Source organism: Opisthorchis viverrini (assembly GCF_000715545.1).
Source record: "Opisthorchis viverrini unplaced genomic scaffold opera_v5_72, whole genome shotgun sequence".
NCBI lineage: Eukaryota > Metazoa > Platyhelminthes > Trematoda > Opisthorchiida > Opisthorchiidae > Opisthorchis > Opisthorchis viverrini.
Window position 1 is genome coordinate 312,765 of NW_008751728.1, and position 12,842 is coordinate 325,606.

Sequence of the window (12,842 nt, forward strand, 5' to 3'; positions counted from 1 at the left end):
CTTCTTCGTTCTCATGACAACTAGATAGCTATAATACTCGATTTTTCGGACCTCTCCAGTCGTGTCACCCTCTCAGAACTTAATGGAAATCGGTTTAGTCAATACCGTCATCTGTGTTCATCACATCCTTCTGAGCAATTAGCGTGCCATTGAGTGTTCACGCTGGACACTAACGCATTATGGACCTAATCCGCTTATAAATTCTATGGTTACGCGGTCCTCACATAAGCACACGTTCAGTTTATCGTTATTGCGACCAAGCTGAGATAACAGCAGTTTCAGTTGGAAATGCGCAAGTCCTATGCGACGGTTGCCAGCATAAATGCTACCACTAATAACGCTGCAGAACGTTTGAAATCATCTTGATTACTTCAAACTCTTTTATCAATATGGCTAAGAATATAGACGGCATTTTTGGAGAGTTTGGGGGTATATAGTGGTTTTCATAAGATACAGAGGCAAACAAATTTTAAATGTTTGTTTTTTACAGTTATATTTACCTAGTTATAATCAGAATACATCAAAAAGAAGGTGGTTTCAGTTAAATACACAAAACAACAATGCTCTGGTAAAATGACAATAAATTTTCCATCGTTGTCCAGAGATTAAGCGGATGGATTTTAGATTGCCGCAAAGTGCTTGCTTTTTTACTTTTTAGTAGCTCAATGTTCAAAAAATGGAATGTTGACCGTGTATATTCGAATGAGGGAACACCAAACTAAACGTATTTTTGGTTGTATTTAGGGGGTCTGTAAATAACATCAATTTCAAAGCCCTTTCACTGGGACGCTGTGAAAGAGGACCTACTAACTGATCACGATCCATTTACAATTACGGACTTACACTATAATCAGAAGTCTGTTGACACCTGGTTTTGAGAATCAATGAATCCCACCAGCGGACAGCTACAGGAATACCTACAAGATTGTAGTAAGAGGCTTGCCTAGCTCACGAATGAGGCGATTTTGATACCACTAGTGCGGTGCATGTGTAAAAACTCAGCTGATTGTGACATTCAAATGGGGATTTTGAGCAGGTGCATGAGTATGAATTTCCTGTTTTTTCGGTACATGAAAAGTAACAGTGCGTCCCACTTCCAAAATCTTTGAGTGACTGCTGACCAGGTTGTCGTACTTAGTTAATATGAAATGAGGTGTTTTACTAGCATTTTATGCAAGAGTCCACAAGGGATTTCATTGATTTTAGACATTTGAATCACTTGGTTCATCTTATCCAATTCATTAAGGTGGGAGTACTACATCGGACAAGAGATCATTCTTTATTTTCATGCGTCCCGTAGAGCACATTTGAATTTGTAACAGTTACATGGGAAGCATTCCAAAGAGACCACCAGGGTTTCAAGCAGAGATAGCGAATTTGTGATTTCAACATTAGTATACTATGACTCAGAAACACTTGTCCGAAAAATTCTAGTTGAGTGGGCTGAATCGTAGGCGCCCCACTGGAAGATAGCCGTTTTCCAGTGATACGAGTGATCCGTCGAGTTACCTCGGTAGCACGCAATCGGATGAGCAAAGTGCCACTGCCAGATGCTCGGCTGCTGTTGAGCCCACGTTGAAGACTCTCGGTTACATTACGGGATGGTTTTGTGTCCTGTATCTGTGACAACGGATATGAAATTGAACTGATAAGTTACATGAGATGTAGGGATATCGAACTGTCATGTAACTCTGAAACCAGATTTTAACTTGTGGCGGTGTAATTGGCCGATTTATCACGAATTTGTATTGATTTTCGTTGACTGCCTATTTTGAAAGTTCTACGCAGCAAATCCACCAAAGAATGCTCTACGCAGTTTCTTGAATCAGGACTTAGATGCAACGAATATCTAGTGAAACGTCTGTCACCGATTTATACGTACGCGATGAGCTTCGAGATACTGACTGACCCTATTTAGGAAAATGTTACCAAAGTGATCATTATGACAGAACGCACTCCACCACAGGCATTTAGAAATCATATGTTGATTTATAGTAAGATACAATTGTGTGTATTTGGTACGCATCGGTTTGGTTGAAATTTTCTGGAAAACAATACGGCTCAAAGTGAAGTACGAAGAACTAGGGTGATAACAAAATCTGCAGTCTGCAGGTGTGCTGATTCTAAAACGGTTTTTAATGAACTTAAACCGTATTCAGCTGATCGCGAAAATCCTTGAAAAAATCTGCCAATGGTAGTCGAAACATTGGACTATAACATCTTATTCTACTACGCCGCATTTTGACTGAAAACTCTATAGTTTTTACATTCATTAATAGCGGTGGTCCGATTGGTTGAGTGAGCAATCTCAGCATTGAGTTGTCGCCCTAGTCAACAGGATTTTTGCTGGCAAGATACATTCCAGAACTGCAACACTGACAAGTTGTAGTGCCTCATAGCCACCCAGAAATACACTGCTAGTTGCAGGGTAATGTAAGTTTGCAAGGGATGCATCGGGCAGGTCAGTCGAGACCACGAGTTGTTCTTTGATATGCTGTACCTTGTAATCTAATGACGGCCTGTTGGCATACATTATACGTGGTGCACTACGCTCCTCAACAATGTGGGCCTGATATCCGATATACTTGTGCATTCTTCAGGATAGGAAAGTCAGTAATGGATGCACTTATACCGTTAATTTTTCAGATTTTGCACCACAGACAATGGCGCTGGCACACACACCCGGTAAGTAATTCCAAAAAAACGTGTTCCACGTATGATACTCTGCTGCGAATACCAAATTTGCCGCACTATATTTTGTTCATTTTTCCTCAAACCTCAGCGCCTTTTGGTGGCCGTTATTTTCAACCGCCACAACACGAAAAATGTTCTAACGTTAAAAGCCTATTTACTTTGGGTCGGATATTGTGTGGACAGTGTTCACAGTTACAAGACCATTACTGCTAGGTCACAGATATTTACAGCAATTGAATACACCCTCGTCTAAACAATCTTTCTGACATGATTATCGTCATTTATTCACACATCTTTGTCTGCGCTCACGCTTCTCAAGGTCCTGCGAGCCGGTTACACTAAGGACTTAGAACTTCGGGGCGATGGGAGAAAAGCGGCTTCTTAACCGTAAAAAAAGGCCTTAACATGCTCAATTAGCCAGAACAGTTGCTTCTGGTGGAATCTGTTGAAGAAGGCGTTTCTCAAATAATATGGAACTAATAATAATATGGAAATAATGTGAGGTACCTTACGAACTTCAGGTTGATTTCGGTTTACTGTAACCTACAAAATCAAACGCATTTTCTCTGGAAAGACAATTTATCGGTACCGATTTTTCCAGTCGCATACCCTTCTCAAAAGGATGGAATCTTCACAACATTACCGGAAGCTCAATTTCTCTCTGAATTGAATATTTTCTTCTCAACAAGAAAGCCGCAATAGACGCTGTCGTTGGCATTCATCCAGGTTAAAATTTTGGCTATCAGTTTAAATGACTGACGGCACTGAAGCGGCCGCCAACTTAAACTGTGAAATCGGAGGGGTCTGCACTGCAATGGACGTTATCTTATTTGACATCATTCAAAATACCACACAAGTGGGCTCTACTGTGCACAGTTCTGCTAAATAAGACGCGGCAAATCGTTCATATTTTCTCTTCACCTTGTCTTCATTAGTTACAGTTGTTATCATTACACTTCTGTTAGGTTTAGTTTAGTTGAGTGGATTTCATTTCTTTGCTAGGGTGATAGAATTTGATTATTCTCGGGGAATAGGCACCGTACTGCGGTCCAAGTATCCAACTCTGAAAGCAGATCTACATGGACGTTGATTACTTAGTGCCCACAGTCGCCTAGAGGTGGGAAATTTCTCCACAATTCGACAGTGTGTATTGTGATTGCTCGCAAGTAACCGATGCGGCAGAATTATGCATGAGCAAACTCACGATTCGAGTCTATCCGACTGCAACTTCACAAAGTTTGCAACACGATTTTGGTTGATCTTGAAATGCAGTCACACCCATCGAGGTAGCCATGGAAGCTGCTTTACTGTGAATGATTGACATAGTGAAGCAAGAATAAAGCGTCTTGCAGTATTCGCTACACAAGTCCTTAAATTACTCAGGTAATCGAAGGAGTGCTTTTCCAAAACCTTAGGTGAACAATGTGTTGTTTTCATAGTAAGGGCCTTGGTCCCTCGACATTTCTTGAGGACAGCAACAATCACAGAATTATTGATCGAACGGGAAATCGTTTTAAGTGCATCCAAGCAAACTCTAGCTTGATGAGCTTTTGTCTCCATATCATTTCACCCTTTTTGGCTACTACTAATATTACCCGGGACAAAAAAATATCATCGCGAATAACCTGGTATCTCTTTTAGATTCTGTTCCATGAAAGGAGTGTTGAGTTAACCATATACTCTCAGGGGATCCGAATCTTTCAGAATCCGAGTGACTTTAAGAATCTGACCAAAGTAATCGTTTCTGAACTGGTACGTAGTGTGGTGGGATTAGATGCAGTTGCCTTTTCGTTTTTTTCGTTTCAAAAATCATTCCGTTCATTTGCACCGAACGAGGCGTGTAATTGTGCTTGATTTTTCCTGAAGTAAATTATGTTGAGCTCTTTTTTCATTCGAAATCTTAAGACTCTACCCACCTACGCACAAAGTTGCTGGGGGCCCAGCTCTTTACAAAATAGTTCACAGAATTTTAAGTTGCAGGAATTGACTAGATACGACTTACAAGCATAAAGTAATACGCCTAATTTAGGGGGATGATGCCGGTTTTACGGAAGCTTCAGGGATAAGTTTCAACAAGTGTTTATTAGAAGAACCACTTAGATATGTAGTTCATTCGATGCTCTTGTGAGCTACTCGGTCGGATCAAGGGCTTATTTAAACGAACCATAAATTTGACAGAGTACGTGCTCCGATTGCGTTTTGTTCTCAGTCCCATACTGAGTCCCATTACGATAAACAGATGAAACATTCCTCCCCATTTATTCAATGCTATAAGAATATCGCAAGAATAAAAATGTCCTTTTACAAAAGAATTTCGTTTAAAGGATATAGTCTCAAATGGGAGGCCATCACACTATTTTCTCTTGAGTTGACGCCGGTGAATTTCTTCAAAATATTTCGACATCAATATTGGCCAGGAATGGTTAAACCTTCCATATTTATTCATCGCAAATCTCATGAATGTCAAGTGGCTAATGAGTGAACTCCAACGATAAACTTATCAGAGCCATCAAATTTTGACTTCATATTAGATTAGGCCAAGAGCACTTGACTAATTATGGTCCAGAGTATGTGCTGGTTATTCGGTCTAGGTTGAGTTCTTTCGACTGCTTTGTAAACGACCCATGGGATTATCTATTTAGGAGACTTTTGCTGAAAGTTTTCTTCACTAAGTTTTCGTCATGGTTTTTCACGAAAATCGAACGGCAAAAGCTGGCACTGTGTACACTAACCGGCCTAAAAACGGTTGTTTGTTTCTCTGCGGCAGTTGGTTGCACCTTTGTTGCGAACCGTAAAACGCAGGAGACACTATTGGCTCACAACGGCTGGCGTGCTATTAGTCGATGTGCTCTAATACCACAGGGATGCTGCGCACGATCTCTACTCAGGGGACTTGTGAAATGACCATAGGGTAACTGCTCTCAATGGATGATCTGTGCCATTCAGCAGGCAAGAAAAATCTTACTCCCAAACAGAAATAACGATACAAGTCAAATAGAATACTAGGTCATCAGAGGCATGAATAAGCCCTAAGCTCGTGGTCACATTCCACTACCGACCAGAAATGTTTCTTTTGTGAATACATGTACCATTCTGCTGTTTACCCACCCCATCATTATTTACTACTCAAATATTTCAACAAATTGGATTGGATGATGTTCTCCGGAACATTACATCGGCTTTCTTGAAAAAAACACTTTGAAGTATTCCTTGAGTTGGAATGACTCCTTTGGAACTACCGTCACTAATTAAGCATCAACATTGTATCATAAATTACTGAAATGGCCAAACAGTTTCAATATGCAGCTGAATTATGCAGCTCAATTATTACACCCAAACCATTCTGCTGGGATTGATCACAAACAACAGCAGAGTGACGATGTAGCCCTGTACAAACTGCATCGTTTTATTTAGCAAAACTTACGTGATGAATGTGTGGGCGCTACGAATTTCAACGTCGAATAATGTATTCCAACGGAATTCACCTTTCGAACTGGACAACGGGACACCTGTTCATCTACAGGTAAAGGGATCAGCCGTGCACTGTACTCTTCGGCACGTCATGACTAGTGTAACAGTCTATTCTTTTCGTACTGGTGGATCGTGATGAATCGGGGGTGCCAAATATAGATATTGGGTCCCCAGTTAATTTTCCTTGAGGTAAGTCAACCGACTCTGTACGGTTAAATGTAGTCTGGCAGTCGGAAGTTGAAGAAACGCTGGATACTAAATTTCAACTATGATGGAACACAGTGAGCCACGACTCACTCGTTCACTGTCATGCTGATGCTGCCGTTTCCGTAAAGTGGCGCAATTGCGGGCAATACCACGGAATTTTTCCAGAAACTAAGGACTAACGTGATATCACAATCATTCTCTTTTACTGTTCTTAGTTTGCCGCCATCGGACATAGCTTTATATGTCAAACGTAGTCCCTCCGCTGGACGGATACGCACGGTTTTACAAGCATAAATAAATGCGAAGTATCCGTGTAAACCCGAAGAGGGAATATTGCCAGGAAAACTCATGGAAGCCAACTGACAGCCGTCAGCCGGCCTAAGCCTAACAGCGTCCATCGCAATCAAAAATGAGTTGGCGGTATCATCTGTTATGTCTAGAGCTTTTCCGGATAATACTGTACTCTCCCAAACACTACTGAACTGTTATATCCTCCGGCGACCGTCTGGTGCGAACCGGCGATACATTACATTAGGAACATTATTTCGTTGTTAGGGACCGGACAAACCTACTTCAACTAAGCCGTCAACTCTTTACGGCTGAGGAAGTACGAAGGTGCTGATGTCTCGTAGGTCCAATTCTGCTTACGCAGAAGTGTCCCCATTTTGAGGTTCGTGAATTGGATTCGTGAGTCGATTGCAAACACATAGTTACTGTTCTAGTACGAAATACAGGGAGCCTTAAAATGTGCCGTAATCATGTGTAAGATGCAGCTTTCGCCACCTCTTTCTGGGGCCTACTTCTCCATAATGTGATACCGAAATTGACGCTTTTGATGCTCACTTAAGGCCGATATGCTCAGCGTAGATTTCGTCTTTCTAAATCCAATCAGGCACTCGTAAACTGTCCACATAATGTTGGATTAGGAATCCGACATGATGTTGTGCGTCTTCCACTACCTCACCAGCGAAACTGGTTGTGGATCAAGACGCTCTTGGTTCAATAATTTTACCTGCTGAAGAACTTCTGACCGGTTAAACTCCATAATCAATCATTGGAATCGGTCGACGACTCCGATAGGGCGCTGAAAAAAATATCACTGACTCACTGTCTCATATAATAGCGAACAATAGGCATTACACAGCGATTTTATTTTCGTCATTGACTGGCATTTTCCAAACACGCCATTTTATTTTTCCGAGTACATCACTAGGCTTCTACATTCAAAACCTAAACTCCTTCTAGACCAATATGTTGGTACCAGGATGGTATAGATTCAAGCTCACATTTTTCACTAACGCTTGGTCGATTCTGGTCGATTTCTCGCAGAAACAGATTGATGGAAAGCTAAATTTTTGTCTATGTTTATATTCGAGGCGCAACAGGTGCTACTGATGCAACTGTTGCTGATGCGACGCCACCTTGGAGTCAGTCAGCAGTGAAGTGCAATATACGGATTTCCTAGTCGATCAGCATCCGACTGGATCGAAAGCCTTTCGAAGCAGATGGTCAGTTCTCCGTGAGACATCGCTTAGCGCCTCTATGCGTTCTGCAGTCTGATATATGCTGGGTAATACTGACACTAGAACGTAGACTTGATCCACATCGGTGTCAATACTAGAAACAAGAGAAACAAATCGATAAAGTCGAACAGTCCTTCCAGGACTGGAAGAATTGGTAAGGTTAAACAATTCGTTCGGTCAACCCAACTTCTGAAAGACCATTCAAACAAAAGCAACGATAGGTCGTTCGGCGAATGACCGCATTGACATTCTTTACCCATAAAAATTAATCCAGTTTTATTCTCCATCCGCTCCAAAATCCAGGCAGTTACCTCGGGTGGAATTCTTCTAAAATATCCTGGGATTACAGGTAGCTTATTGTGATTTACCTTACTTTTGAAAAAGGCCACTGTTGCTACAACCTCGTGGTCTTATGAGCAGTACTCGGAGTTCCACACTGGACGAGTTAACTGGGGTGCTTCATTTTTTTAGTCGTTGTCCAGCAAGTTTAGATAGACGGGGCTGAAACGGTGCGTAGACCTCCAATTCGGTCATTCACCAATCCATGAGTCAAGCCGCAAATATGGTTTCGCAAACTTCCTACATACGGTCGTCATAGGAGGTCACTGCATTGATTTGTTTTAAATGCTCCGATCTACACTGTGTGTTACTAACCAAATGTGTTTCTATTCACTGACAACCCAGGATGTATGAATCGTCTTCCTGTGGCATAGGCTGTCCGCGATAAACATCTTTGCAACAGATGTTTATAATGTTTACATATCTAATGACTTCTCAACGATTGTTTGTTTTCCTTAAAGTTCTAATTACTGGATAACATCCTGATTGGCATCCCACTGGCTGTAGCACCTGAAAGGGGGGCAACCCACTTCATACTTAATTCGACCAATAAAGCGATGCTGGCCAGCAGAGTTATCCGAAGTGTATAAAATATGGTGAATAGCTGTGCAACCAAGTGTATCTGGCGTTAAGCGCATCTGCTGCACTCATTACTAGTAGTTTGTTAGTTATGAAATTTACTGGATAGAGGACATGAAATTCTTACTGGCAATACAATATTCCCGTATTGTTGTGCAATGTTTCAACTACAGATTTGTTGATTTGTTCTATGTTCCCTGCTCATACTCGGCATGATCTCTGAAAGGTGACGATATAGAGAGAGAACAACCCTGCGTGGAGTGGGAAATTATCAGCTCAAGTAGTCCAAGCCTCACCAGATGTTCTTCCACAGCATTTTATTCAAATCCTCATACCTTCCATTTATTGGTACCTATTCGTCTGAGGAGGTTTTCTAGTAAAGTGGATTTAGACGTACGTCGCTTTGTTTACCATATTGGTTACAACCAACCACTTCTTGATCTGGCTGTCGGCGTAGTCGCTGCGATTCCGGAGAAGTGATGATACCCCTTGGTCTACAACTTAACGATGACCGCCCACAAATTCCTTTGTGATGGGTGTTTAGGCGGCTGTGGGGACGATAATGGAAAAGTGGTGAGAGAAGGGTAAATAAGTATGCTTTCTATTGCCGATTTTTATGGATTTATTATAACAGTGACTGAGATTAGCATTCGTACATCATCAGCATGTACCGTTATTGAAGTCTCTCCCAATTCGCGCATGCACCTTACCTTAATACTGTAGTGAACCAGATATTCACGGTATGTATTTATCACCAAGATGTTCTGAGGTTACCCATTTTTAATCCAAACTGAGATTGAAAAGCGTGAGCAGTAAAGAATATAGAAACTGGAGATGATTTGATCCTAGCAGGAACCTTACTCGGCTTTCGCGTTTACACCAGTGCACTCTTGAAGTAATGTAAAAACGGTCACAGCAGTAACCTGGCTGATTTTGATTGAAAATGGCGTTTGTGTGATGAGCTCCAAATAGAATAAAAGGAGCAGTTTGGAATTAGTGAATTTGTACAACATTGGGCCTACGGCGTAGGATTCAAAAAGCGACAAAACTGGCGTTCGACAGCCACCTTTTGAGTAGTGTCAGGCGGATATTAAAAGAGACTTCCTGTGCTCAGTAAAAATGACTGAGGCCCTACATAAGTTGTGACGTCCCAGTGGGGCCGGTCCGTTTTTTTAGATAGTAAGTCTTCATTGCCCACATATATTTGTCCTGACAAATGGCTTGCAATTAGACAGTACTCCATTTGTATGAAAGCAGCGGTGATTCTCGCGGAATACACTCACTAGCACAATAATTTGACTTTAGCGATAGACTCACCTGGATCCTATATTAAACACTGGTTTATGGTGTTATTCAACTGAATGTGCTAGACAGAGGCTTCTGTGTTTAATCGCATTTGCATTTCATCATGACTGACATTGACAGGAAACGAAGCCCTCATTTCCCTTAAAGAAACAGTAACCTCGCTAGTCTACAGTCACCTATCGCTATATTCTATACCGTTTTACCTTCTCCAGGTGTACAGTAAAACAGCTGCTAGGCTTATGTTCCGAATGTCTTCTTGTGGCTATTGTTTAGAATAAAGCAAGATCTGCTTTCGGACCAATTTTACCGTTTACTTTTTAAAGTACACCGGTGAAACTGAGCAAGATATTTCAAGGAAACTTTTCGGGTAAGACTGCTTTAGAAAACAGCATTCATCCGCCTGATACTGCTGCAGTACAGACTAAAAATAGAAACAACACACTGGATTTCCCTTATTGCCAATACATATCGGGACGTGTGATGAAGTTGCAGTACATAGCGCGGCACCAACTATAGAGAGGGATATCACGCTAACGAAGATAACCTTAGTTTCCGTCTTACATTCTTCGGGATCAAATGTTAACATTGTTGTATTCCGCTTTTCAGCTTAATTTAGAATAAGCAGTCAAGGTTTATTGCTAGATTTTCTAGCCGCAACTCAAAACTGGCTTTCCTCTGTTTTAGCTGCCCTGCAGTGCACCACTTGCAACATAAACAAAGAACGAATTCGTTTGAAAAAGTTTTGTCGAAAAGATGCAGGTATGTTAGCCATCAGACAAGGTCGTGCAGACTCTTTTTTTGATGTTGTTTAAAACATGGTTTCTTCTCGGCGTATATTGATCTCCGTAACCATGCTGGTTGGCATGTATTTAAATTCACACACTTAAAACTATTTTTCCCAATGAAAGTCCTATCGATTTTATCGCCTAAATCCGTCAGCTACCATGTTTTGTCCACCTAGATTTTCTGTGGAGTGGAATAATCATTAACACATCTAACTGAGGCACAAAAAATCTCTTATTTAACGTTTGTTATCGATCACGTGGCTGTTGATCTGTTCGCCGAGCTTGGCAATCGGCTTGCAAACATTTCGTCACCATACGAGTAGATATCATCAGTGCGCAGTTGGGTGAGTACTTTTTTGCCTGCGTGCGTTCATATAGCATTTGAAGACTATCCTTTATCTTCTAAAGTGATTGGCTACTTGGGGGTAATAAGTTTCGTGAATCTATTGGTCCGTTTGTGATCGTAGCTGTGTTGTGGTCTACGTTCGTTTGTGTTGATTAGTTATCCATATTTAATAGTTTGTTATCTGGTCTTGATTGGCATTGGGTGGTGGTAACGTTCTTCAATCGTCTGTGCCGAATAAAGAGTCTCATGTTTCCCCGTAAACAATACCTAAGACATCGCAGTGAATTCCTCAATGGACACCCTTTATAGACATGGTAAATATAATAAATAAAAGGTTCAGTCTCCCATGAACACCATCTAAAATTTGACGTGGAGGTTTGACGTCAAAGAAGTAAAATTTGGTTTTCAAGCAAACTATGTGACTGACAAAAATTCATGAGTTGTACCAGCGTGATAATTCTAAAATGGTTGAAACGGGGTAGTGCACAGCCAAATGTTTTGTGTAAAATTCGTAAGAAATTCATATGATTACAATAAAATTCTAATTTTCCATTCGGATTCGACCTAGTTGCTCTGGTTATTTGTGTTTCCCGGCGGTATGAAGAGATTTGGAAACTTCGGCGTAGGTCCCGTCTTGTAAGTAACTTCAGCCATTGCTGACAAACCGGGAAGCAATATCTATCTGTCTTATCCTTGATGGAAAATGCCATCAGTGTGGATCTCACAGAATGCTATGAAGATTCGTACTGACAAACTTTCGGCTGACAATTGACGAGGATAACTTTTGGCCACGAGTGGCTGGTCAGCTGTGTGGGTGATTCGCAGTTGGACAGGATGCGGCTGGTCAACACGTGACCACGGGATTTGAATAACGTGACTGAAGGATGAGTGGAATTATAATCAGCCTCAGAGTTACACTAAAAATTAGCCACTAGTGGCCGAGAACTATGGTCTCCAACTGATAGACCAGATTTTGTGGACTCAGATCTCTACTGAGGTTTGTGCGCTCTGTAGTCCCGGTGATCCCCAGAAGATGCTCAGTGCCTCCCGGATTTTTGGCTTTGAGTGACCTTACTTGCAGGCGCAAATCTCCATCGCTATTGTTGTGCCAAAATGTTCTTCTAATGAATATTGTTGGTCAGGGAGCACATGTTAACAGCTCCAAAATCATAGCTTACCAGGTACTTCACTTTACGTTAGACTAACGATCGCCTTGCCTATTTGATAGTATGCCGATCGCAGCATTGGGTTCTGTGAATCGAAGCATCAGGGGACCAATTTACCTCACATCTAGCGAGACGCATAAGTTATTGCGTTTTAACGGTTAACTGCACATGGATTCCGGCTTTGCGATGACACATTTCCAGCTTCTTAACTTGGTTCTCGTCAAGTGTCCCGTATTGGTTTGGACTGGCTTAGCATCAACACCTCAGGTATCTGAAGAAAATCCCATTCACACCCGAATTCGCCGTATCTACGGATCTCTGAAGGTTTACAAAGAATCGATCGCAGAGTAATCGGGGATAACATTTGTGATTCGTTGACCAGTTTCAATAGCTAGCAGCAGTATCTGGATATCCGTTTTCTGAACCT

General features: G+C 41.5%; 1 protein-coding gene across 1 annotated transcript in view; it reads left to right on the plus strand.

Moving 5' to 3' along the window:
* Positions 1 to 2,693, plus strand: part of T265_04384 (hypothetical protein) — a gene marked incomplete at both ends in the record, with an annotated part of 38,989 nt that extends 36,296 nt beyond the window's left edge. The window contains one exon of the mRNA XM_009169123.1: positions 2,647 to 2,693. Within this exon, the coding sequence (XP_009167387.1) occupies positions 2,647 to 2,693 (47 nt within the window). The remainder of the gene's footprint in view (positions 1 to 2,646) is intronic.
* Between the last annotated feature and the right edge of the window lie 10,149 nt (positions 2,694 to 12,842).